General features: G+C 52.7%; 2 protein-coding genes across 4 annotated transcripts in view; one reads left to right on the top strand and one right to left on the bottom strand.

Annotated features, from left to right (window-relative positions):
• B4GALNT3 (beta-1,4-N-acetyl-galactosaminyltransferase 3) overlaps positions 1-19,901 on the top strand; it is a gene marked incomplete at its 5' end in the record, with an annotated part of 23,964 nt that extends 4,063 nt beyond the window's left edge. Inside the window, 17 exons of the mRNA XM_033514524.1 lie at positions 3,091-3,186; positions 3,715-3,805; positions 4,703-4,803; positions 5,175-5,242; positions 5,765-5,843; positions 6,213-6,279; positions 8,022-8,165; positions 8,564-8,673; positions 9,124-9,224; positions 9,836-9,912; positions 10,477-11,404; positions 12,456-12,751; positions 13,104-13,257; positions 13,899-13,971; positions 14,390-14,543; positions 15,245-15,371; positions 16,158-19,901. Of these exons, the coding sequence (XP_033370415.1) occupies positions 3,091-3,186; positions 3,715-3,805; positions 4,703-4,803; positions 5,175-5,242; positions 5,765-5,843; positions 6,213-6,279; positions 8,022-8,165; positions 8,564-8,673; positions 9,124-9,224; positions 9,836-9,912; positions 10,477-11,404; positions 12,456-12,751; positions 13,104-13,257; positions 13,899-13,971; positions 14,390-14,543; positions 15,245-15,371; positions 16,158-16,266 (2,775 nt within the window). The remainder of the gene's footprint in view (positions 1-3,090; positions 3,187-3,714; positions 3,806-4,702; positions 4,804-5,174; positions 5,243-5,764; positions 5,844-6,212; positions 6,280-8,021; positions 8,166-8,563; positions 8,674-9,123; positions 9,225-9,835; positions 9,913-10,476; positions 11,405-12,455; positions 12,752-13,103; positions 13,258-13,898; positions 13,972-14,389; positions 14,544-15,244; positions 15,372-16,157) is intronic.
• Positions 19,902-21,401: 1,500 nt separating this feature from the next.
• The window catches only part of NINJ2 (ninjurin 2), a 42,613-nt gene continuing 38,406 nt past the window's right edge, over positions 21,402-25,608 (bottom strand). For all 3 annotated transcript variants that reach the window (XM_015628771.1, XM_015628773.2, XM_015628772.2), the window contains 3 exons: positions 25,176-25,407; positions 23,285-23,469; positions 21,402-22,453 (listed from right to left, as the gene is read on the bottom strand). In XM_015628771.1, the coding sequence (XP_015484257.1) occupies positions 23,306-23,469; positions 25,176-25,407 (396 nt within the window). In that variant the 3' untranslated portion in view covers positions 21,402-22,453; positions 23,285-23,305. The remainder of the gene's footprint in view (positions 22,454-23,284; positions 23,470-25,175; positions 25,408-25,608) is intronic.

Raw genomic sequence — 25,608 nt, 5'->3', positions numbered from 1 at the left:
GTGTGACCTGTGCCTGCTCTGGGCCTGAGCTGGCATCGTGCCCTGCTGCTATTTCAGCAGAGTGAGAAGCAGCTGGGGAGAGGTGTTGGGACAGTGAGAGAAACCTCAGGGGCAGGTGAAACCCTCTAAATGGGAAGGTCAGATAAAACCACCTCCCACTGAAGGTCTCATGTCTTCTGTTCCTGGTTCTGGCCTAATCAGTCTATCCAGAATTTTCAAAGCAGTTGTTTTTTAGGGGAGAGGGGGAACTTGTTGCTTGCTAGGTCTTAAATTTGCAACCCTTTGTAAAACAGGGCCAGGTAGTTCCAAGCTGGGAAGTCAAACATGGTTACCCTGTTTTAGAATCACGTTCTATAAACCATGTTTTAGGAGATCCATTGACATTTCAGCGCACATGAATTGGGAATGGTGGTGATGTTGCTCTATAACTGCAATCTGCAAAAGCCCCAAGCAGGAGATTCTTATGGCATGTTGCATGAGAGGACACTCATGGAGCAAACAGAAGAATTTCTCAGCTGCCTGTAATGGGCAGCTATGAGTGGAGTTGGAGGGACAGAGGTGATAGAGTTTCAAAACAGCTGCTACACTGATGACTTGTGGGGGCCTAAAATTAAAGCCTAGCTCAGCTTTCAGTCCCAAAGCAGTGCTTTGGGCAGCCAGCACTTATCTGTCAATAATATTCTTTTTTTCACTTCAAGAGGAAACTAAGTTAAGCTGCTGTAACTCAGGAGAACATCTGTTGATTTAGAAAAGATTTTAAAATCACATACAAGCAGTACTTATCGTTTACCAGTTAATTATTTCTAGTGGCTGTGAGTGAAGGAAAGCAAAGTGATCTCGTTAATTCCTGCCAGAATCTCCACTCAGGAGGCTTTGTAAAGATTTGGAGGCAGGAGTGTTGGGCTAGAAGTCTCAGGAATTATCTCTTTAAGTATTGATGGTGCACCTTGTACCGTGGTGTCTGCCTCACTTTTTATTAGGCTGCCCCCTCCCTAATCCTGCCAAACTGCAGTGGAGTGTTGTATTGCAATGGGACTGCTCCAGCTTTTACTCTGCAGACATTTCAGCAAGTCCAGTGTGTCTTTTGGGGCTTGCCTCATAAAGATCTGGCTTTGCATTTGGGCTGCCCCATGTCAAAGGCAGCCCAGCTTCACTGGAGTCCCGAGCTTTGAGATGATCGCTGTCTTTGGCAGGAGTGGGCTGCAGAGCCAGCCTGTCCACAGTGTGGGAGTGTTGTGCTATGTTTCACAGAGCTCTGAGCTGCTCTCTGCCGTGTACATCAATCCTCCAGAAAGAAAAAAGCCAGCATCACTTGTGACTTCCACAGGACTCAGCTGCTGGCAGTGACTCTCTGTGGGAGCCCAGCCTGTCCTCTCGCTTCATGCTGCACAGGAAACAGCAGTTGTCATTATTTGATTTGGCTGAGAAAAGCAGTGTAAGACCCTTGGGTGTGAACCTGGATTTGGCCAAGGGGAGTGGGGCTGCACAGCAATTCAGTGTTTCCAGTTCAGTGTTTGTCCCGTTTGCAGTGCTTTGTTTGTGTCACAAGTTCCTGCAGAGCCCCGGCTTTCCCTGGGCTGCATCCATCGCCCTGAGCCCTCTGTCTGGCCGTGCTCTGATTTGCTCTGAGGATTACACCCACTTTGTCTCGCTGCTTTTGCTCCTGTCTGGTGGGCAGAATGCAGGCTGAGGGATGGCAGCAGAGGAGGGAAGAGGAGGAGATGTAGGTGGGGGGCATGGTGGGCTTGCAGACATCCGTGGAGCCCTGGCAGTGGGAACACCAGTGAGACAGGGAGACTGCTCCAGAGCAGTGCTGGTTGTGAGTGTGCTTTGCCTGGCACACAGAAATGGTTTCCATGTGCATGACTAAAGTGCACAGCACACAAGGAGCATTGCTGGTGCAGAGCCACATCTGCTTCATGGCCTTCCTTCATGCCACACTTTATTTCAAAACACACCCCCAACCCACCATCCTGGGAAAAATAACTCGGTGAAGAAGTTTCTCTGGCAGAAGTGCACGGAGAGGTTGGACCCTCCTCCACTGTGCTGCTTCAGGCCTGCTAGAGTGTCCATGCTGAAAACTGAGAATTTGCTGCCATCTGTAGACTTGTGGCTGCTGTTCAGGCTGTTCCCCAGCCCTGCTCCCACAGCCCTTATATAGGCAAGACAGCCACAGCAGAACCTCCCTGCTCCCAAGGCAACCTATTTCTTTCCTGTGTTTTGCCATCTAAGGTAGCTTGTACCATCTCAGATGATTTATTCTTCACTGTTGGATGCCAGTCCTGCAAGGAGGGTTTCAGCATCTGGCTCCACTGCTTGCAGGCAGAAAGCTTGGGCTTTGCTGGGGGGCAGACAGCGACTCCCTTGTGAATGGCTCTGACAAAAAGAAAGCCTGTCCTCTGGGGAGTGTGTTGCTGAAGCCCCACAGTGGCCAGCGAGCCTTTCCCAGCCCAGCTGTGCTCCAGGTGTCAGCTGGACCCTGGCAGCCCCGCTTCCCTCAGTGCTGCTGGGGGTCTCACACTCATCACACTGGGGGTCTGCAGGCACACGAGCTGCCCCACTGCCCCACCTGTGCTGCTGCTCCCCGTCCTGCCCGGCCTCCATCGGCCTGTCCCCACCGTCCCCCCTCAGCCTCGCCTCGGACATGTCTGAGAGGGGAATCTGCCACCTCCTCTCCCTGGGGTGTCCCCTCTTCCTCAGGTCAGGAGAGCAGCCCTGGCATGGTGAGGGAGCCCAAAGCACCTTCTTGCAGCACATTACGCCGTGAGGAGCTGTTGTGACCCCACAGCGTGTCCCACACCACGGCCTCAGAGTGCGGCCTCTGCTCAAACACCTCCCTGATGGAGCGAACCCCAGCCATGGAGCTGAGGTGTCCCTGGCATTGGCACAGTTCCCTGGTGCCACTGAGTCGTGTGTGCCTGCCCCACACCCTCAGCAGATGAGCAGCAGTGCTCTGGACCCATGTCTCCTGCAGAGCAGCCCCTCACAGCAGAGGAATCTCCCCTCACTCTCCCGGCCGAGGCCAAGGCAGCAGGGGAGGGACACAGGGACGGATGTGACACTTCATGGTGTCCCACTTCTGCCCTCCAGTTCCAGGGCCAGGCCAACCTGCACGTGTTTGAGGACTGGTGTGGCAGCTCCATCGAGCAGCTCAGGAGAAACCTCCACTTCCCCCTCTTCCCTCACGTGAGTAGGACATGACACCCTCTGTCCTGCACTTCCCAGCTCAGCTTCCCAGGTGGATCACCCCTGCTCCCTTCAGGGCCTGTCCCTACCTCCCTCTGTCCTGCTCTGTTAAAATCCACCACCTCCCTCTCAGCTTCCTTCTCTCTCTGCTGAGGGAGCAGGAAGCTTTCCCAAGGGTTCAGGGGGCAGCTGTCCTGCTGCACAGGGAGGGTCATTTTGCACAGGCTGGCCTGCCAGGGCTCACACACGGGCTGCAGGAGCCTGGATTTGGTGCTCTCCTTCCAAGTGGCTGGGGAATGCCATGTCCTGTCCCTACCATCTCAATGGCATCCCCCATGCAGCTTTTCCCTTCACAGCAGCACCTGCTCCACCTCCTTTCTTACTTGGTTTGCTCTTTCCTTCTGCCTCCACTGCATCCCATCCTCCTCTCAGAGAAAACCCTCTGCCCACCTGTCCCAGGGTTTTTGATTCTCCTCTTGTCTCTGTCACATCCAAAATTACTTTTATGAATTTTTTCTTCTTCTTCAGACAAGAACTACGCTGAAGAAGTTGGCTGTGTCCCCAAAATGGACCAACTATGGTCTCCGGATATTTGGCTACCTGCATCCTTTCACCGATGGTGAGGGCTCTGAGTGCCTTCACTCATGTCTCTTGTCACCTTCCCCTCCCTCCCTCCCTCCCTCCCCTGCTGGTGCTGGGCCTCTGGTGGCCTCACCCTGGCAAGCCCAGCACTGGCTCCTTCACGTGGGTGACATGGCCTCGGCACGGCTGGAAGCACATCTGCCTCCTCCTTGCAGGGTGGAAGGGACAAGGCCAGGAGAAAGCAGATGGGGAGTGCTGGATAAATAACAGTGCTGTTGGAATGTTCAGCCCCACGGCGTGTGTGTGGGCACGAGCCCTGGCTGAGCTGGGCCAGGGCTGTCCGTGAGCTCCGCGTGGTCCCTGCTGCTCCCTGTGCACTGCCAGCTGTGTCCCCAGCTGTGTCCCCAGCTGTGTCCCCAGCTGTGTCCCCAGCTGTGTCCCCAGCTGTGTCCCCAGCTGTGTCCCCAGCTGCACAGCCCTGGCCCGAGCTGGCACGGCCTCTGGCACGGCCCTGGCCTGCAGCTGCCATCCCATACCCCAGACAAAGAGTGAGCCTCAAGCACCTCTGTCTCCCTGTGTGGCTCCACGGGCACGCTCCTCCGTGCAAACACTGCGTCTCACACGAGAGTTTGCTCTGGGAGCGAAAGGGGTGTCAGGGGAGCCTTTGCATGGACTTCCTCTCTTTCCAGGTTAGATGTCAGGGGAGGCCAGTGCAGGAGGGACAGTGAACCAGTGACATCTGTAAAGTCTGTTTTCACTCACAGCAGAGTTATGAGGATTCACAGAGGTTCAGAGGAGGGAAGGTGACAGTACCAAAAGGGAAGGATGATCTCACCAGGAAAAAGGACAGAGACGGCATTTTAGAGGAGCAGGGACTGTTCTGTGCACAAGCCCTTACCCCAAAGCCCTACTTACTCCCTCCATCTCTCCACAGGGGAGTTTCAGTTTGCCATTGCTGCGGATGACAATGCTGAGTTCTGGCTGAGTCCAGATGAAAAACCCTCTGGTCTCCAGCTGCTGGCCAGTGTAGGCAAGGTACAGTGCATGCTGCAGGGTTGTGCCATTGAGGCTTTAACGTTTCTGTGGGAACAGGGACCCTTCTGACTTACTGCTTCCTTGGACTAGCCAGGTTTCTTCCCCTGCCCAGCTCCAGACACCATCAGCACAGACACCAGACAGGGTGGGACATGCCATACCTTGAGCCAGTTGCCTTTTGGTTGTGCAATTGGGAGACCCTTGCTCAAATTAAGGGACTTAAATCTGTCCAGAGGTGAAGGATTTCACAGATGACTTACCAGGAGGAATTGGAGGGAAGAGGGAGTTCAATTTTCCCTTTTTATCATTGTCAGTGCAGTAATAAGGGAAGAAACTCATCTTAAGTAGAGCTATCTTCTGTCTCTTCACAGACAGGGAAGGAGTGGACTGCACCAGGAGAGTTTGGGAAATTTCACAGCCAGAAGTCACACATGGTGAGGTGAGTGAGCAAAGTCCCTCAGTCCCAGCCACCTCTGCACATGACCAGGAAATCACAAGGACAAGGGAAAAGCACTCAGGCTTGTCCTGAAGAGTTTAGCAACACAGAGAAAGGGATTACTCTGGGGTATTGCCAGAGCTTTGCTGATTTACTGCAGGAATGCAACACTGAATTTTTCTTCCCTGGAGCAATCAGCCACCAGCACATCCAGGCTCCCCTACATGAGCTGTATCCCAAGCTTCCTGCCTTGGAACTGGCCAGGTTTCCCAGAGGCCAAAACCCAGCAGGCAGTGCTGAGGGGGAGTTCCTCAGAATTAACTGAGAAGGGTCTGGAGTGCTCCAGGTGCACAAGTGAAGCTGCCTATCTCACTGTCAGGATCTGGATCTTCTTGGCAGCGTTAACCCTGCCTACCCTGAGAATTAGGTTGTTTCATGGGTGTGGTTGCTCTCCACTCATTGTCTGCTGACAAGCTACGAAATGTTCCTTGATGCTCCTGGTGACAGACACCTTGTTCTTCCCAGGTTGTCAGCAGCAGGCAGGTATTACTTCGAGGTGCTGCACAAGCAGGATGACAGAGGGACAGACCATGTGGAAGTTGCAGTGAGTCTGTGGAAATGCTGGTCCTGTATACAGAGCTCGGGAATGATGTTTGGAACCATTTCCCTCCTTTCCCTGGCCTCAGCTCCTCATTGCATGAGATGTAGCTAATCCCTTACCTCCTTCTGTGTGGGATACTCCTGGCCACGTATCAGGACCCCTTCCTCTGCTTGCTTGGGATAGATCTGCCTTCTCTGGGGTCTGCTGCAGCTTTTTGGCCTTTCCTGGTTTGGATGTGTCCTGGGAGATCTCAGCTCATTCCCAGTCTTTGGCTGCTGGGTAAATTTGGTCCTAGCAGGGGTAGTGTGTTCCTTTTGCTCAGGCTCAGTTAATTCCACAGGTACTTCAATTTAATGTGTTTCTCTGTTCTAGTGGAGACTGAATGACCCAGAAGCAAAGTTCAAAGTCATCGAGTCCCAATATCTCTCCCTTTTTGCTAGTAAGTATCTTCATCACAAGTTTTCCCAAGCACCTCCCCATTCTTCCTAAGTGTATCAGCATCCAGTGTTTCACCATGAATCATTGTCTAGCCAGGCAAACAGCAGGTATACACATCATTGGGAGGAAAAGGTGGAGACAGTTCAGGAGAAAGACTTCTGGACAAGGGCGTGATTCACTGTTGAACATGAGAGATTTGGAAGTGAGATTGGACCCTTATTTCAGGGAGGTCTAGAGGAAGTGAGGAAGGGCAGAAAGGAGAGCCTGCAGGGGTGAGAAGTGTTGTAGATGGAGAGTAACACAGGATGGAGTTTGCTTGCTGAGAGCCAGGGGGAACGTGAGTCCCAAAGCATGGGAGCTGTGAGGGTGCTGCCAGCTGGACACAAGCAGGGAGAAGGGGCAGCTGTGGCACTTGAGGAGATTTCACTCAGGGTCCTGAACACAGCAGGATACACTGGCAGTCCTGGGGGATGCTGCTTTCTTCTGTACCAGCCTCAAATCTCTTTGAGCTGGTGCTGGATTGCTGCAAACACATCAGTCCAGTCCCTCCTGTTTTGTAAACCCTCCTTAGCACATCAAGTGAAGGTGTTATCAGTTAAGAGGCTCCTTAGTCCTGTTTACCCTTACCCAGCTTTGTCAGCATCACTTTCCTCTGCCAGCATTCCCCCTTTCCATATCTGCTGCTGTTGCCTTCCAACATTTCTGGGCTTTTTTCCATACCAGCCCTTTAGTGCATGGAAGACTTCCTGATGTAATCAAGACATCTGTTTGCTGTGTCTTGGATCTCAACCTGCTGCTGTATTTTCTGAAACCTCCCATTTGGCCAGGATAGGCTTTCCATTCCATTCCCACTTCCTAGGGTAGGATTTCCATCTCCATCCTTTTTCCTTCTGCTCTTTTCATCTCACTAATTACCTGTAGAAGACTGGCATTCCAGGAGATCCCTTCATGATTAGGTGAAGTGCTGCAGTCTCATTTTTGTCTGTTGCCTTCTGCCCATGGTTTTTCCCTCGTTCACAGTAGCCTTTGGCTGTATCACGACATCCATTCTTTCTGGGGTCCCACATAGTTCAGTACCCAAGAATTGCACACTGCTGCCCTTGGCAGGATATTGCTTTTCCCTCATGGATATTTATTCAATTGCCCTCATTTTAGAGTAAGATCCATGGAGACATGAAGTGCTATGACAGCAGCAACCGAGGAAAAATGTAACCAACATCCAGTCTTGAGTTTGAGCTTCCTGTTGCTCTTGGCTTACTGTGGGGCTTCATTCCCTTTCTGGAGTAACATCCTCCTCAGCCACTGAAGGTCCTTCCCCAAGGTCCTGATCCTTTTCCAGCGCAGGCAAGAGCTTTGCTCCTCAGCTTTCTCCTCCTCCCATTCATCTCTCTTTATCTCCTTTGAGAAGAAACATAATACAAATAATAGAGAGGTGTCCCATAGCTCCTGCCAGCACGGGCCCTGTTCAGCACATTGCTGCTGGTGTACCCAAGGCAGGAGGTCATTTTCCTCCACTGCCCATCCCTGTGGGTGTTTGCTTTCAGTGAAAGCCCTGTTCCCACCCCACAGCTTCTGTATCTCCAGCTTCCTGGGTCAGAGCCTGTCCTTTGCCTGTGCCAGAGATGGCATTAGTACCACGGATGCAGTGCCACCTGCAAAGGGCTGACACTGGAGAGAGGTGCTTTTTGGGGTGAGGAACGAGTTAGCCCCTGCCTCCCCCTGTGCTGTGTCTCTGGTTTCTAGACGAGACGCTGCTGAAGATGGATGAGGTTGGGCACATCCCGCAGACGCTGGCCAGTGGCAGGAGCCAGGCTGCTGGCAGTGCTGGCAGCAGGGCACACCCAGCTGACATGTTGAAGCCTGACCCCCGGGACACTCTTTATGAAGGTAAGACTTGTGAAGCAGCTGAGGAGGTAAGGGCAGCCTGTGCAGGAGCACGGCTGGGAAGGGTTGTCCTCCTGCACTGCAGTTACCCAGGCCACGCTGTTTTATCCCTGGTGCAAAAGAGAGGGGCAACTGTGGTATCAGTCACTGCAGGGACAAAGCACAGACCAAAGCCAGCTCCTCATTCTCAGTGTCTGGCTCACACAACATCCCCGAGCGTAGTTTAGTGGAAGCGTCTTAGGGGAATGGAAAGAGTTGAGCTGTGCAAGAAGGTTTGTTCAATCTGTTTCTTAATAGTTCACATGGCTAAAGGGAACCCGGGGTCAGAAGCAGCTGTGCTGGTCGTGGGTTGTTGCAGCAGGGCTCCTCCTGCAGCCCTGGCTGTGTGTTCCTCCCCGCAGTGCCTGTGCTCAGCCGGGCTCGCGTGCGCCGGGCGCTGCCGGACTGCCCGTACAAGCCCAGCTACCTGGTGAACGGATTCCCGCTGCAGCGCTACCAGGGACTGCAGTTCGTGAGTTCCACCTCTTACCCGCTGCTGCCCAGGGGTGCCCAGGGAGGAGGAGATCCCGTTAGCCATGGGGCCTGAGCGTGCCCTGCAGGGATCTCACCGTGGCTGAGGATTTCCTTCTCTGTGTGTGGGTTACTAGAGCCATGGATGTCTCTTCTGGAGGGCTGGGCCTCCTGTCCCCCAGTTAGTTCTCACTCTGTTGTAGGACTTGAGCTCACAGCTAGAGGGGTGGGCAGGCGCTGAGGGAGAGGGTGGAAGGCACACCCATACATGAATCCTTGCATGCTTCCTTCTGTCTTCCATTCTCACTGCCTGCTAGTGGAGAGGCAAAGAGTGAGCAACTCCTGCTCCCCCTAAGGAGGGCTGGGTACCCTGCAGCCATGTCTGGGTCACCTTGGGACTGAAACCTGGCATTTGTGGGGGTTTCACTTTGTCTTTCTCTCTTCTTCACAGGTTCATTTATCTTTTGTTTACCCAAATGATTACAGCCGCCTGAGCCACATGGAGAAGGACAACAAATGCTTCTACCAGGAAAACCCTTATTATTTGGAAAGGTAGCATGCTGTAAATTTGGGTTTAGTAGCAGGGTGGGGAGGAGCTTGAAGGCTGGACTTGGTGTGGAATTTCATGTTCACCTCTGCAGGACTTTCTTAATTCTTAAAGATCCCCTAAGTCTTGCAAAACATCAAAACATTTATAGTTTCTTTTGATAACTTAAGTGAAAATATGTTTAGTCTCATGGGGAAACTACCAGTGCTTTTCTTGCACTGTTAACCCAGTAGCTGAGTCAGAGCATGTTTGTTCTCTTACATCAGGGAGTGTATTCCCAGCAAGCTTGGCCTGCTGTGGCTGTCAGTGTGGAAGCCAAACGATGCTCACCCCCAGGCCTCTCCCTGAGGAAGAAGAAATGTGTGTCACTCATCTTCACTGGTGCCCAGATCCCAGGGGTGGCCCCACAAGGGAACTGCTGCTTGCATGCTCCCTGCTGCAACAATCAGACGCCTTGTGCAAGGACTCCCAGCCATTCAGGAGGAGTTTATTTGCAGGATAAGGAGGGTCACTTTCCCAGTGAGATAGCTGATTATGTGCTCAGGATCTTCTTCCTTCTTCCAGGAAAGGGCAGAGTAGCTTTCATCGAACTTGTGTTTTGCACTTCTGTCTGCAGATTTGGATTTTACAAGTACATGAAAATGGATCGGACAGAGAAGAGTCTGGATTCTGGAGAAAAGACAGAGCAGCCAGGTAGGGGCCCTCATGTCAGGACCCAGAGAATCCTTTTACCTGTCACTTTTGAGCGTGGTCTTGCAGCACCAGCTGAAAGAAGCTGTTGGCTTTCCATACCAAGGAAGTCTCAGCCTTTCCCTGCCGGATTGCTGTGTCAGGGAGGAGACTTTTGCTGCCACTTTTACTTCCCTTAAGGGCAGGTTGGGAGCTCACCAAACAGTGGTGACTGCAGCAGACAACATGAAAGCTCTCAGGCCCACAGCTTAGCTGATGCAGTTCTAGCAGAAGCATGGGCAGGAGTAGCACAGCCAGAGGTGTGCAGTGTGGCAGCCTCTGGTCACACCTGCCCTACCTTAAGGGCCAAGCCAGACAGCAGTGGGTGATGGCTGCTGAGGAGGCACAAGAGCAGGGCTCCCACGTGGGAGAGCAGCCCTGTCCCTCTGAGCAGGAGAGACAGCACTGAGAGGGGGCCAGAAGGGGCTGCCCTGTGCCTGGGGGTGCCTGGGCAGGGCAGGGCAGGGCAGGGCAGGCTGGGGGAGGCAGCGGAGGATGGCAGAGGTGTAACTTTGATTGATCCCCCAGACTCCCAGGAGGGGAACCTGGATGACCTGCAGTATGAGGAGCAGGACGTGGAGAGCACCGGTGCCCCGGTGGGCGCAGAGCCAGCAGGTGACAATACACACCACGACTATTCCATCCCGGAGCGCCGCCGGCTCCTCTCCGTGCTGGGCGGCGGTGCAGGAGAGGACATACACAGGAGAAGGACTAAAAGGTTTGCTGTCAAATCAGCCATGCTGGCCTCTTCCAACCAAAGCCTCGGCCTGACTGGCCTAGAGGGAAACCCAGTAACGGAGAGACCCCGTTTGAAAGCCGGCGTCAAAGACAATTCCAGGAGCCCTCCGCAGCACGCCAGGGCCACGCAGGGGAGAGTGCCTGCCAGAGGGGCAAACCCTCCCTCTAGGGCTGTGTCTCAAAGGCAGCAGTCCCCTGGCCAGCCCAGGGACTCAGAGGTCACAGTTCCCAAGGGGGTCAGACCCCGAGGAGGCCTGGGCAGCGTGGAGGACGGGCTGCAGCCCGTGCCAGCCGCGAGAGGAGGCCGGGTCTCTGGCAAAGCCGGGAGCCCCAGCCGGCAGCCAGGAGTGCCCCAGTGGCTGAGCCACGTGCAGCCCCACATCACTGAGCAGCAGGTGGCCAACAATGGGGATGTGGCTGCAGGAGAGACACATGTGGCATCTCCTGTGGAGGGCAAGCCTGGAGGAGCAGCAGGAGAGGAAGAGGTGGATGGGGAGCCAGAGGAGGAAGATGAGGAGGATTTTGATTACGTACCAGTGTTTGACCAGGCAGTCAACTGGGAGCAGACATTCAGCATGAGCAACCTGGACTTCCACATGCTGCGCACGGACTGGATTGACCTGAAGTGCAACACCTCGGGAAACCTGCTGCTGAGAGAAAGAGAGGCCCTGGAAGTCACACGTGTCTTCCTGAGGAAGCTCAACCAGAGGAGTAAAGGGTAAGGCACAGTGAGGAAACCAAGGGGCACTGTCCCAGGGCTGGATTACCGTGCTGCATAGGGAATAGCTGTTATGTCAGTGACTGGTGAGAATCAGAGGATGAACTAGATGTGGTAAATAAGATTTCAGGTGAGAAATCTGGGTAAAACACTGGACTTCAGGCACACTTCTTTTGCCTGAGAAATGGTACCAGCTTTTTGCTGGTTGGTACTCTTTTGTTACGTGGTCTGGGTACAGTTCTTTTTCTGCTCAAGGCTTACCATTCCTTCTGGCAAACAGACACACTTCCTATAACCTCTGTAAGCTGAACAGTCCAACTCCCCCTCCCTTCTGTTGGGCTGTTTTTACCAGTCTTTTTCCATGCAGGTTTCAGTTGGTGTTAATCTTCCCACACATAAGTGACCAGTATCCTGGATGTTTTATGGAACAGGTGTTATTAGCTTCTAATCCCTGCTGGAAGTAGGCCTAATGCTACATATTAAGATCACATTTGCCTTTTCAGGGTCACTTCAGTCACAGCCAGGTGTAACTGATCAGTACACACGAGATTTTCTCAGGATTTTGAACTCACGAGCATCTATTTCATAGCAGGAACTCTTTGTTATGATCCGAAAGGGAATGACCTGGCATTTCACCCAGTTTTGGCCATTCTTAATCTACAGCTCCTGACAGTTTTTACTGTATGATTGCTCAGTCCTACCGCGTATTCTTGTTTGATGAGCTGTCACGAGCCGGTTTCAGTAGCCCAAACACACTCCTTGTGCCAAGATCGTTGTAGGTGGTGTTGAATACACTCGCTCTTACCAGCCCTGCACAATCATTCAGACACATTTGTTATTTTCTGCGTCACCTTTATTTCATTTCTCTTGCCAAATATTTTCTCTTGGCTGGAGTCCCAGGTCTAATCCCACGTGCGTGTGGATTTAGGAGAAGCGGGTGCTAAGCATTCCCATGGGACTGGGGAGGCAGAGCAGGGGGAAGCTGGGAATGGCGAGGAGGAGGGAGAGGGCCGGTGGCCAGGGGTGCCCAGGCCAGCCGTGTGTCCCGCAGGCGCTTCCAGCTGCAGCGCATTGTCAACGTGGAGAAGCGGCAGGACCGCGTGCGGGGCAGCCGTTACCTGCTGGAGCTGGAGCTGCTGGAGCAGGGCGAGCGCCGCGTCCGCCTCTCCGAGTACGTCTTCGCGCGGGGCTGGCAGGGCAGCGGCCGCGACGACGACGAGAGGAGGATGAGGAGCCTGGCCTGGGGCCGCCGGCGGCACCTGATGGCTGCGGCCAACGAGCCGGAGCTGTGCTGGCCACAGGGCTTTTCCTGGAACCACCGGGCCGTGGTTCACTTCGTGGTGCCAGGTGAGGGGACCTGCGTCACCCCGGGATGTGGAGGGGTGGCACCGGGGGGGTTCCCGTGAGGGCAGTCCTGGACTCAACCATCTTACTGGGTCACTCCCAATTTCTGTTCTCTCCAAGTTAAGTACCCTCAGAAATATGATAGGGCCTTGTAAGCTCTGAGAAAACCCCTGTCACGTGGTGGGAAAGAAACCACACTGATTCCTTGGTGCTGTGGACCAGGCTTTCAGCCTGTTTCATCGTCCCTGAAAGGTTGTTGGGGTTTAACAGAAGGCAAGAAGCCTTGCCTGGTGAGAACAAACCCCACCATTGAAATCGGTTTGCTTTGGATCTCTCCCTGCTGTGATACAACCAGTGAAAAACCAGGCACGTTGGGTACTGCAGTTCATCTCTGACATGGAAGAGCTGTTCCGAGTCACCAAGGATCCCTACTTCAGCATCATCATCACAGACTACAGCAGTGATGACATGGATGTTGAGAAGGCTCTGAAAAGGTCTACCTTGCACAGGTGGGAGTACTGCCTGCTCACAAAAAGCCACTCACACACGGATGCCTGCAAATAGCTCATCTGGCAGTCTCTGAGTGTTGGCCAGGCACAGCCTGCTGCAGCTGGAACACCGCAGGCCCCATCATCCAGACCTTGCACATGCACAAGAATATGTTCTTGTTATGATGTGCATACACATATATATCCATGGAAAGGTGCAAGGCAGTACCTGGTGTAGTCTTCCAGCTAAATTTATTGAATTTGTGTCTTTTCTCAAGATTGCAAGAGAGAAGAGAAAGCCAGTGTCCCAGTGATGGGGCAGGGGGAGGACAGAGCAGACAGGGGAGCCGTGAGAAGTGGGACAGAGAGCATGGAGACCTGCTTGCTGGAATGACCCTGCTCTGATCTGGGACAGCCTTGGCTCCATTACATGCCAGGAGTTTCCAGATCTGGCCCTAGAGCTGGGCTAGAGCTGAGAAGAGTTTTGCTGGGCTCTGCTCAGGGGAAAGACACCCTGGGACACTGGGAGCAGTGCTGGGCTTGTGCACTTCCCCAGCAAGGGTTTCCTGTGCCTCAGAGGGTGCAGGGGGCGAGGGCAGCTGCACAGGCCAGCGATGGTGCCTCCTGTGCCACTGACATTCCCTTTCCCCTCTGACCTCCAGCTATCAGTACCTGAAGCTGACAGGGAATTTTGAGCGTTCTGCTGGGCTGCAGGCGGGGATAGACCTCATAACGGTGAGTCTGGGGGCTCGGGGGGCACTGGGGCTTGTACTCTGTGTCTGGTGTTGCCTTTGGTACTGCTGTTTGGGGAAGGGAATAGCCTAGCAGACCAGTTCAAATGTAGATGTGTTTCCTGTCCTTCCAGGGTAAGGTTCTCTTTATTCTGAGGAGCCTGTGCTCTGTTTGATTCTTGGTCCACCTGCTGGGGCTGTCAGACAGGAGGGAAGTCAGCAGGAGCAGCTTTGTGATCCAGGTCACAGTCGTGGTGTTTCACACTCAGCACTGAACAGCCACTCAGGGGACAATTTGCCAGCCCTTGGGATCTCAGTTTCTGATGCATTAATGACATTTTGACTCCCATATTTTTGTTTTTCTGCCCCTCAAGAACGATTTACCTACTTGACTGAAAGCCAACCTATTTTTTTGTTTCCAGGACCCACACAGCATTGTCTTCCTGTGTGACCTCCACATCCACTTCCCAGCTGGAATCATTGATTCCATCAGGAAGCACTGCGTGGAAGGCAAGATGGCCTTTGCACCCATGGTCATGAGGCTGCACTGTGGGATGTCCCCGCAGTGGCCTGATGGTAAGAGGGCTCAGACTTTGGGAAATGGGGAAAGAAGAAAGTGCCTGCCTCCTCTACATTTCCTGCTCTGGCACTGCCAGGGTCTGGAGCTTGAGGTACTGCCAGGTCCACAGGGTGAGCGTGTGTTAGACATAGGATGGGGTTTAACAAGATCAGGTACCTGGAATTTGAGATCAAAAAACCAGCAGAGCCCTTCACTTGATGTTTCTCCTGGTTGTCTCCTAGGGCTCTTTATGGATTCCTGGGAAAAGCCGTCCTTTGTTCCTGCCTGTCCATCTCTCTCTTCTCTTGGGGGCACAGCCTGTCCTGAGGACAACTGGTAGACCAGGGGGAGGGAAATAAGCCAGGTTGGAGGGAGAAAAGTGGTACAGTTCAGTTTCCTTTAGACAGAGGTGGCCATCCTGGGCCTCCAGGCACAGGGACAGCCCTGGGAAGCTGGGACAGTCCAGGAATTGTGTTGCCAGACAGGAGATGTGAGAGGCTGTGCTAACAAGCTGATGGGACAGACTGTGCTGTCTGTCCACAAGTCTTTCTCATTCTCAGAGCTGGCTGGTGTGGTTGGCTCTGCCTTGGTGCTGAGTTTGTTCCCTGGTGTCAACATTGTGCCAAAAGCAGCGTGAGTGTCACTCCAGCAGCTCTGCTGGAGCCATCAGTGGTTCAAAACCCCAACAAAAGCTGTGCCTCCTTTGTGCTCTCCTCAGGCTACTGGGAGGTGAATGGGTTTGGTCTCCTGGGCATATACAAGTCTGACCTGGACAAAATTGGAGGCATGAACACAAAAGAGTTTCGGGACCGCTGGGGAGGAGAGGACTGGGAACTCCTGGACAGGTAGGCATCCACTGTCATTGCTCAAGTGCTCAGGGGGGAAAGCCCCTCAGATCCTGGAGAACCAATGACCACTGGAGTGGGGATCTAAGGGAGATTGAGATGGCTACTGCCACCATAACCTTGGCCAGTGAGGGAGAGTCTTTGGGCATATCCTCACCTCAAACTTAGTAGGTGAGGAGACACAGAACACTCTGCTGCAGCCACTAGTAAGAGAAGAGCTGTTTTCTGCTGCCTTCCAGCCACACTGCTGGTTGGTCTCAGGCAGATCAGGCACTGGTGACAGTGAAGGCTTTGTGCCCTTGAAGCACTGCAGAGCACAGTCTGGGTCCCTCACATTTCCCATATAACATTTAGCAATTGAATTGCCTTGAAGAGCAACTGGTGGAGAGGGATTAAGAGATTATGAGGTACAGATAAATTTTCTGAGGGTTTTGTGGTGAGGGATCTTCGCTGCACAAATCCTGGGTTTGTAGTGGTGGGGTTTGGGTCCTGCCCTGTCTTTTCTGTCAGCTGACTGCAATCCAGTGCTGCCAGCCATCTATCCTCCTGTCTTGGCATATGCAGGCACTTCTGACCAGTCCTGCTCTCAAGGGTGCACAAACCCTCAGAAAGTGTCATTAGATGCTGGTTATTTCGGATTCAGGATACCCCTCAGCTATTCTGGACTATCCAATTTGCTTGATGTCTCTTGTCAACAGCACAAGTTAAAAAAGAATTTCCCTGTGGCTGAGTCCCTCAGCACCTTTGTGATGAGGTTTTCCCTAAGTCTGCTCTTCTTTCTGCCAGGATCCTGCAGGCTGGGCTGGAAGTGGAGCGCCTCTCCCTGAGAAACTTTTTCCACTGGTTTCACTCCAAGCGAGGCATGTGGAACCGGCGCCAGCTGAAGACAGCGTAGCCTTCAACCCTGTCCAGCATCTCATCCAGATGTGCACTTTACTGGGGCACACAGCCAAGTGTCCAAACCCCTCCTCTGCCTCCAGAGCCCTCTGACAGCGTGGCACAGCCGAGGAAGGGGTGATCAGGCTGGCGGAGCGGGAGCCTCTCTCATCAGCCGCTGCCTCCAAGCCGTGGGATCCGTGTGGGGGAGATGTCTCCTCCAAGGGAAGGACTTGTGTTTCCTGCCATGCAGTCTGCTGGAAGGTACAGGGGGAGAGGTGCCGTGGTTCCTGTCCAGTCTTGCACCAAACAAACACAAATCCCAGCTAAGCCCAGAACGGTTTATTTAGAGCAATGCAGCTTCTCTTTCAAAACTTACATGCGAAAAAAGAAAAAAGAAAAGAATCCACAACCGTCCCCATTTCCTCTCCTCTGCCATCTCTCCAGTACCCATGGTTTTGGACAGGGGACCAAAGTTCTCTAATCAGCATTGCACCCACATGCCCATGTGCTGGTTCAGGAAATCTGGGTGCAGAGGAGCTGATAGGCACTTTAGGCTGCTGGTGCTTGGATGTTTCTCTGTGCTTTTCACTTTGGTCATTATGAAAAACTCTGCTCGTGCTCAGCAAATCATGGGCCGTGGATGGAGTTGCAGATACATTTCCCTTACAAGAGCCATGTTTGCCTGTAGCTGGGTGAGCTGGCAAGGGTGATGTTACAATTCCACCTAAATTATTGACCCACTGCCTGAGGGTGGTGGGGGGACTGTACAGAGAAGCTAACAGAGCATCTCAGGAGGAACTTTGCAGCCTTATCCGACAGACGTGTGTTTGTCCTAACAATATCAGGGAAATCCTAGCAGGGAAGAAGTGGCAATATTTTATTAGTTGAAATATTGTGATTTGTCAGAAGAGGAGAGACAGGAGTCTTCTGCTCTCAAAATGCTGTACATTTATGCAGCATCTAAAAGTTAATTTAATAAGTTATGGCCTCACAGTTGTGTCTTGTCATAGTCTGACTCTTTTGTAGAGAGCAGGCTTCTTGGTTGGAGAACCAGCACAGCTGTTGGTGCCTCATCTCTGGAGCAGCCCTGGGAGCTCTGGCCTGCTACAGAGGAGGTGGCCTCAGGTCTTGGCACATGCACTGGGTGTAACAAACAGTGAGGACAGAAGAGGGCTGAGTGAACAAAAGGATGGGCAGACCCATGCTGTGATTGATGCAAGAGCTGTGGGGAGAGCCCACAGCTGGCCTTCTGCCACAGGGAAGTCTCATCCCCTAAAACTCCTGTTAGTGTAAAGCAAGATTTTTTTTACCCAGTAACCATTTTAGAAGACTATAAACCCAGAACTGGCTCGCTCAGTGCTTTCCACTGGAGCTTCAGTGTCCCCATGCCATGCTGGAAAGGTCTCAGGCCTGAGGGGAGAGTGTGGCAGAGGATGCTGCTCGTGGTGCCCAGTTCTGTGGGACTTGCTGGGAAGGAGTAGAGGATGTATGCAGAGCACAGGCAAAGCTGACATGGTGCTAGATTTTATTGCTCTTTGCTGATGGAGTAGATGCCAGTTCAGAACAGGCATTCATTTCTTACGGGCCTGTGGTGCTTGGCGAGTCCATCAAGTTCCGCTATTGCGGCAAACTGAACGTACAAGTTCTGGCACGTGAGATGGAAATTGTGTCAAATCATCTCTGCTTGCATCAGTCTGGGCTCTGATGGATTTAGAAGTCAGGCAGATACCAGAAAGTTCTGCTGTGCACTGTGCAGCTGTGGTGGGAAGCAGGCAGGAGAGATGGCCGTGTCTCTGATCCATGGAGCCTTTGCCAGAATGCAAACACTGAATGTCCCAGAAGAGGCAGCTTCCCAAGCCAGAGCAGTCTTCCTAATGAGGGAAAATACTTCACCCATGCAAATGCTAAGAGATTAAATCATGAAAGTTGGGGTGAGAGGGAAGAGGCTGACAACAGTCAATAGGTTTTTGGAATTTTATATTTTTTTTTAAGTATTACAGGAGTTTGGGAGAGCAGAGCCCTGTGATGCAGTGTTGCAATAAGCTGTGTTTGTGCCTGGAATGTGCAGTGTCAGTCACGCTGCCGGTGCAAGCCAGAGCCTGTGGCTCCCTCAGCCCCACCAGTGTGCAGGTGAGCTCCTTTCCAGGCTCCAGGACTGGCCTGGCCGTGCCTGTGGAACAGGAGGGGCTGCAGGAGCAGCTGGAGCTCACCACGCTGGCACAGCCTGCTGCCTGCTCTGCAGATGGAGCATTGCTGGGTCCCCATGGCAGGCACAGGGAGCAGTTCTTTGTACCGTGTCCTTTCACATCTGGCCGTGGATGTGACCTAAAGTCAGCAGCTGGAGTCCCTCTGCAGGCCCTGGCAAGAGCTGGGTGCATCCAGGAGCTAACTGATTGGCACAAACACCGTGAGCCTTCCCCACCACAGAGCACAGCCAGGACAGTGGGTGCACCCCTCAGCACAGCCCTGCCAGCAGAATTTGGGGATTTTGTCCCGTTTTTCAGCTGTGACTGCACTCCTTCCTTCACACCTTGTAACCCAGGCCAGTGAAAGCAGAACTACCTCGTGAGTTGGTGGAGATGTAAGGAGTTCTCAGTCCAGTTTCCTAATGGCCAGTTTCCCTGCTGTCAGAGCTGCCATCTCAAATGTTCTTCCCTTTCAGTGGAATTCTCAGTTGGCATCCAAGCATTGCAGTAGTAAATGTGATTAATGCTCATTGCTACTAGCTGGCAGCCTCTGTGGAGGAGCTTGGAGAGCCCACAGGGACAAAAACTGTCCTCCAGCCCTGGTGCTCAGAGGTGTCCCTGCAGGTGTAGGGAGGGAGGGAAGGGGCTCCACAATCCCCAGCTTACTGGCCAGCAGTAAAACCCCCTCACTCCCCAGCAGCAGACCTTGCAGGAGCAGTGCTGGGCTTTGCTCTGAGGCTGCAGATTTTCTCCCCAGCCAGAGTCACAAAGAGAGCAGGAAGCACAGGAGGGACAGGTCCCCCAGCCGTGCCAGGGGCTGACTCCCCTCAACAGCTGGTCACATTTCTGTCACCAGGATTTTTTTAGGAAGCTGTGCTGGAGATTCTGGCCCTCATGTGCATCCTGGCTGTGTCCTGGCTGGAGGAAGTCGGTGGCTTGGGATTTTCCTTGCCCCAGGCCAGCAGCAAGCTGCTCCGGAGGCGCTGTGGTGGGGACATGATGGACAATGTGCAGAGAGACCTTCTCCAGGGTGGGATGTGGCCAGGCTGGGGAGTCCAGGCCACCAAGAGTGAGGTGCAGGGCAAGGGGGCTCTGCCTAGGAATGTGACTGTGTCTTCAGCACTGAAGTGTGGTGCTCAGGCTTGCTTTGCAGGTCAGCAAAGGAATGAAGAAGGGCTGGCTTTTAATCTGAGCAAACTGTATTGTGTGAAAATTATGATTTGTTTCATCATTGTCTTGATGTTTGCCTGGCATGAACATCTCTCCTCATTGCCTACAAATATCTGAAGTTGATTGTTTCTTAGATACAGATGCCTTGTGTTGAAAATCTGAGTTGTACCTTTGAGTTACCTGCCTTAAAGTGGCTCTGTGCCTTCAAGACGACTCCTGGGCCACCTCTCTGTTGGAGCTGGGGGATATACAGATTCTCCCTCGTGTTTTATAAATACACTGTCTTCCTACAAGAGCTCTGGTGTGTCTGTGTGTTCACTTGCACCCACCTGTGTGTGCAGCAGGGATTAGAATCCAGGTGTGCTCACGAGCTGAAGGCACAGGCAGTACCCCAGAGAGGGATGGCTCTCTGCCCCAGCCAGCAGTGGGCAGGGCTGGCCAGCAGTGAGCCCTGCTTCATCTGTGGGAAATGGGATGGCAACAAAACATGGGCTTATCGTGTGAAACAAGGTGGAAACGGTGGACAAATGCACATTGCAGCAAAGCATGGGTGTGATGTGATGAGAGAATGTGGAGAACACTGTGCTTCTCCTGGCAAGCACAGCTCCTGGACAAGACCACAGTGGGAGCCTAAACCTGGACTTGGCACAGCCTGTGCTGTGGGAGGTCAGCTCTTTCACAGCAGCTGCTTATTTCAATTCAATTTTGGCCCCTTTTCACTTCAGCTGTGCCACCTTTGAGTATCAAAAGCTTGGTGGCAATGGGAGTCACACACAGCAAGGGGAAAGGGCAGCCAGGGTTGCTAAACAGTGTGATTTCACTATGACAAGAAATTACTAATATTAAAGGAGATGGAGGGAAAGTATTCCAGTGTGCTGCTAGTCTTTTGCTAGCCTGGGATGAGTGGCAGGAAGCCCCCTCTGCCCTGCAGGCCTCACATGCTTGCATACCAATCCAGCAGCTCCCTGAAACAAAGTGAAGGTCTGGTAATGAAATTCCCCTCACTGCTTCTTTCCCAGCTGAATCTTCCCTATTTTTCCCTCTGGTTACATTCAGTCATCAATGCTAATTGCTTTGCCTCCTGCTTGGTGAAGCAATGACTCCTAGGGTTTGGGGTCTGCACACAGGATTTGTAATTCTTTGCCTTTCCATGACCCCAGCTAGCCAGCAGTGGCTGGCAGCTCTTGGCTTGTGGTTTTGCTGTGCCTACACCTCATTCTGCCAGCTCTGGAGTGCAGCATTTGTCTGGAGGGGCTGGGATAACAGGATTCCCAGAAACATCCAGCCCTTGGCTGCCAGTCAGAGCAGAGGCTGAGCACCGAGGTGAGCAGCAAGCTCCGAGCCACCCCGGAGCTGCCACCCCGAGAAGAAGAGGAGGACAAGTCTCTGCCTGCTTCCCCAAACCGATCTCAGACTCTGCTTGGCTTTGCCACTCCAGGTTCTGGTGGATACATAACTGCTATTTTCCACCCTCCCCTTTTTATGCAACTTTGCTTCAGCCCAGGAGAGTCTCTCAGTGTCAGGTGCTGAGCTGCTGCTGGCCCCTGGCCTGACCCAGCGCCTTCGTGGGTCAGATCATTCACAGCCTCCCAGGAAAAGCACCACGTGTGTGTGACTGACACAAACTTGGCTTTGGAAAGTCAAATACAGGCTACAAATGAAATCTCTATCTGTGTCTAAATGTCAGGCACTGCCAGCAGCTCCTGAAGACTGGTGTGAGGATGCTTTCAGGGCATTTCTCTCCCAGGGGTGGCAAGGATGTACAAAATGAGAAGTCCATATTAAACTCTGATTCTGCAGTATAATGGAAAATCATTTAATAATCAAAAGAGAATGGAATTATTTAAATAGGCTTACACGAGGCTATTAAAATACCATTTTTTAGCATGACTGTAGAGTTAAAAAATTTAGGATCGAAAATTTTTGCTCTTCCATAAAAATCTTGAAGCTCATTAATTCAAGGGAATTTTTTTTAAGGAAACAAATTATTCTAATATAAGAGATTTACCAGAGCTGTCATTATAAACCAAATACATTTTAAAACATTTATGTTAGTGATAAGAATAAATCATAATGGTGATTTTTTTTTTAATAAAGTAATAAGCTATTCAACTGTAATTTTTCATTGTGGCAATAAGCCTAGGCTGTGTCCTTATGTATAATGTTTCCTCATTTTCTACTAAATATTGTCAGCCTATTCTGACATCATTCCTGATAGGTCCCTGATGATGACATCAGACCACAATAACTATTTTCTGCCCTTGTTAATATTCCAGTGCTGGAAATACCTGATTGTTTTCTTGACTATGTCACATTTAATTTTAAAGGACTAGGAAAACATTTGAACTGGTTTTAGCTATCTTCATGTGCACACACCATTCTGTCCTCCTAGGAAAGCTTCTTTTTCAGTTTGAGAAATCCATTCCAACATTTGGGAGGTAAACTATTAGATAGAATTGCTTTAAGGGCATCAACTTATATTTGAGATCAAAAAAAAAACAAAAAAAAAAGAACCTGGGTTTATTTCTTTAGCCTCCAAAGTAAATAATTCAGTCATCTCTAGCAAATGAGCCAATATTGAATATGTGAAGCAGGCAGCTAAAATAAGGAGAGATTTACAGAAGTGCACTTTTACAAGGTATACCTGCTGCTGTTCCTGCAGTTCTCTCTTGCAAAGTTTGCTCTAGCTGGGAAAGGCAGCGCTCCCAGCCCCCAGAGCTGCAGAAGCATTGCAGTAAGGGGCTGGTGTGCTGTGACACACACAGAGGTTTGAATTTAACCCAGATCTCTGCATTGCTCCGTGGGCTCCTGCTGAGGTCAGTGGAGGAGAGCTGCACTGCTCAGACCCTGCAGGGAACACAAGAAATGCTGGTAAGGTCAGGTCAGGCTCCTCTGTGCACGGCCAGAGAGGAGCAGGCACAGCCTCTGCCCCACAGCACCACTGCCCCACACGTCTGGGGTGCTGCCCTTCAGCCCTTGCCCCCCTCTGCATCCCAAAGCAGCCGTGGTTCTGTAGAGGCTTTTGGCCTTTGCATCCATCCTCACCACAGCCTGTGTCTGTTGAGCTCTCTTGCTGGCTGTTGCCCTGGTATGTTGCATTTAAACTGTGTTTACATTTTGCAGGTTATAAGCAAGAAATGTGAATTTTGCTTCCTGAGCTGAAGTGCTTTTGGTTTAAGAACATGTCATTCCCTCCCTGATGTGATGTGGGAACCCAACCATTTGGATGAGCACTTACTTACAGGGCTTCCTTGAAAATGAGCATTAGGTGCTTTAAAGCTTCCCTGCCCAGCTACAGGTGCTGTTGTAAAGAGCTCTTCCCCCCTGCCTTGCCCAGTCCCTTCCTTTCCTTCTGCTTGGGCTTTCTCCCAGAGCACAGCTAGCTCTGAACTCCCATCCACAGCTGCTGCTCCTATCCAGCACGAGCCCTGCAGCCTTCCAAAAACCACTGGGAAATCCCAGCAGCTGGGATGTTTGCTGTTCTTGCTTTAGGGACCAAGTGAGGAGAGCTCCTCCTCCTCTGAGGGAATTTGTTCAGTGGCTGCAGGTTTTTGTGGGACAGCAGCGTGCCTCTGGAAAGGTTTTGTTAATTTGTGCTTTCTCTGCCTTGCTGTGATGTTTTCTGAGCCTGAGAGCCCTCCCAGGGGCTGGCAGTGATGGGAACTCACCCTTTCTTACCTCAATCCACTGCCCCATGAATTAATAAGGTCCAAAATTCCTGGTAGGGTAGAGGCCAGTCTTCTGCACGCCGAAGGCTGTGATGAAGATGTTGAGGATGACTGTGATGAAGATGAGAGCTGTGGCAGCGTTGTTGAGGATGTTCAGGCGGGGTTGCTTGGCGATGTCGTTCAGGTTCAGACGAGCTGTGCAACACAACCCAAAAAGAGGAGGGGGCTTGCAGACTGACTCTGAGTCCCCCAGCTCCTGCAAGCCTCCCCTGCCTGCTGAATGTTCACGGTGCCCCTGAGTGCTGAGGCCACAGAGCAGAGGGGATAGTCACAGGAGTCCTGCAGGAGCTTGCTCTAGGATGACACAGAGGGCTGCAGCAGAGAAAAACTCACCTTGTGTTGAGTTTTGGGCAAAATGTTTTGTTTTGCCATGAAGATGCCATGGCCCTGCAGTGAGTCAGCCCTAAGCAGGCTGCACACTCTGCACCCTGGCCAGACACGTGCCACGGTGCCCCCAGCACTGCATGGCCGTGGGGTGTGGTGGGGACAGGCTGTGGGACACAGGAGACAAGGGCTGCAGTGCTCTGCTTGCACAGCCAGTTCCTCCCCAGCAGCCAGGTGCCACCTCTGTGGTGACACAGCTCTCGGCCCTGGCTGCATGAATGGGGTCAGTCCTGGCTGATGGACCTTCAGACACAGCAAGACCTGGCTACCAGGGCTCTCTGGCCAATAAGCCATGCAAACAGCAGCCACCCTATGGTCCCTTGTCCCCTCTCTCCTCCCAGCTGGCTCCAGCCATCACAGCTGGCACCAGGAAAAGCTCTGCTGTGTGCGACAGGGGAAGGAACCCATTCTGCATTTCCCAAAGCCTCCAATCCTCTGCCCCCTGGAAAAACCCTGTATGTTCTGTAGGATATACAGGAAAATGCAGCATTTTGCAGGTTTTTAATATTAGGAATCTGTTGGAGACTGAAATCCAGCAACTCCTGTACCAGATGGAGCACTGGGCAGGCACCAGCAAACCAATGCTGGTGTTAATGTACTGTCTGTGGGCCAGTAGGAAAACTGTGGGATTGGTTAAATGTGAGGTTAAAACAGGGAATTCTGTGCCTAAATCGTTCTGTTTAGTCCCAGATGGAACAGGACACAAAATAGAGCTGAAAGGTGGTGTCTGCAAGAGCTGCATGAGGGAGCAGGGGGGCAGCAAGGGGCCCACCCTGCCCAAATCCCCACTCTTGCACAGGGGCCAGCAGTGGGAAAGTGAAGGTAGAGCTGTGCTCAGAGACGTGCAAACCAAAAACAACCCTGCCACCATTCCACTGACACCAACCTCCTCCCTACCACCCACATCCAGCCCCGCATGGAGCCAGAGGGGAAAGGTTTGGGGGAAGAGGTTCCTCCCTTCCACCCCACAGCAGCCAGCCACCCTGTCCCCACAGCACCCTGTCCCTGCAGCACCCTGTCCCCACAGCACCCTGTCCCCACAGCACCCTGTCCCTGCAGCACCCTGTCCCTGCAGCACCCTGTCCCCACAGCACCCTGTCCCTGCAGCACCCTGTCCCCACAGCACCCTGTCCCCACNACCCTGTCCCCACAGCACCCTGTCCCCACAGCACCCTGTCCCCACAGCACCCTGTCCCCGCAGCACCCTGTCCCCACAGCACCCTGTCCCCGCAGTACCCTGTCCCCACACCACCCTGTCCCCACACCACCCTGTCCCCGCAGTACCCTGTCCCCACAGCACCCTGTCCCTGCAGCACCCTGTCCCTGCAGCACCCTGTCCCTGCAGCACCCTGTCCCTGCAGCACACCACCCTGTCCCCACAGCACCCTGTCCCCACAGCACCCTGTCCCCACAGCACCCTGTCCCCACAGCACCCTGCCGGGGCACACACGCCTTACCCGTGACGATGAGGAGAATGCCAATCATCACCTGGAAGAAGAGGGAGATGCTGATGAGCACGATGAGGGTGGAGTAGTACTGGAAGGACGTGCCCTGCTCCAGCACAGCTTTGAGCTGGGTGACGTTGGCCATGAAGAGCGCCACGTCCAGCATGCTCTCGGCCACGCTCTTCTTGGTGGCGTAGTGGTTGATGTTCATGGGCCCGTGGATCCGCAGGTGAGGGTTCATGCCCTGGGGAGACAGGAGGAACCACCTGCATTGCTAAACCTCCAGACATCTCTGGCTCCCATGGGATGCTGTCTTCTCCCTGGGGGTCACCTAGAAAGCCTGGGAAAGGCTCAAAGTTGCATTCTTTGAAAGTGTTGGCAGCACCCAGCTTCCCCTCGCAGTTGCCTCGTGGTATTAATTGGCACAAGATCGAGATTTGTGATC

This window comes from Parus major, chromosome 1A, assembly GCF_001522545.3.
Source record: "Parus major isolate Abel chromosome 1A, Parus_major1.1, whole genome shotgun sequence".
NCBI lineage: Eukaryota > Metazoa > Chordata > Aves > Passeriformes > Paridae > Parus > Parus major.
Note: the sequence above shows the minus strand (reverse complement) of the source record. Positions and strands in the feature narration are given on the sequence as shown.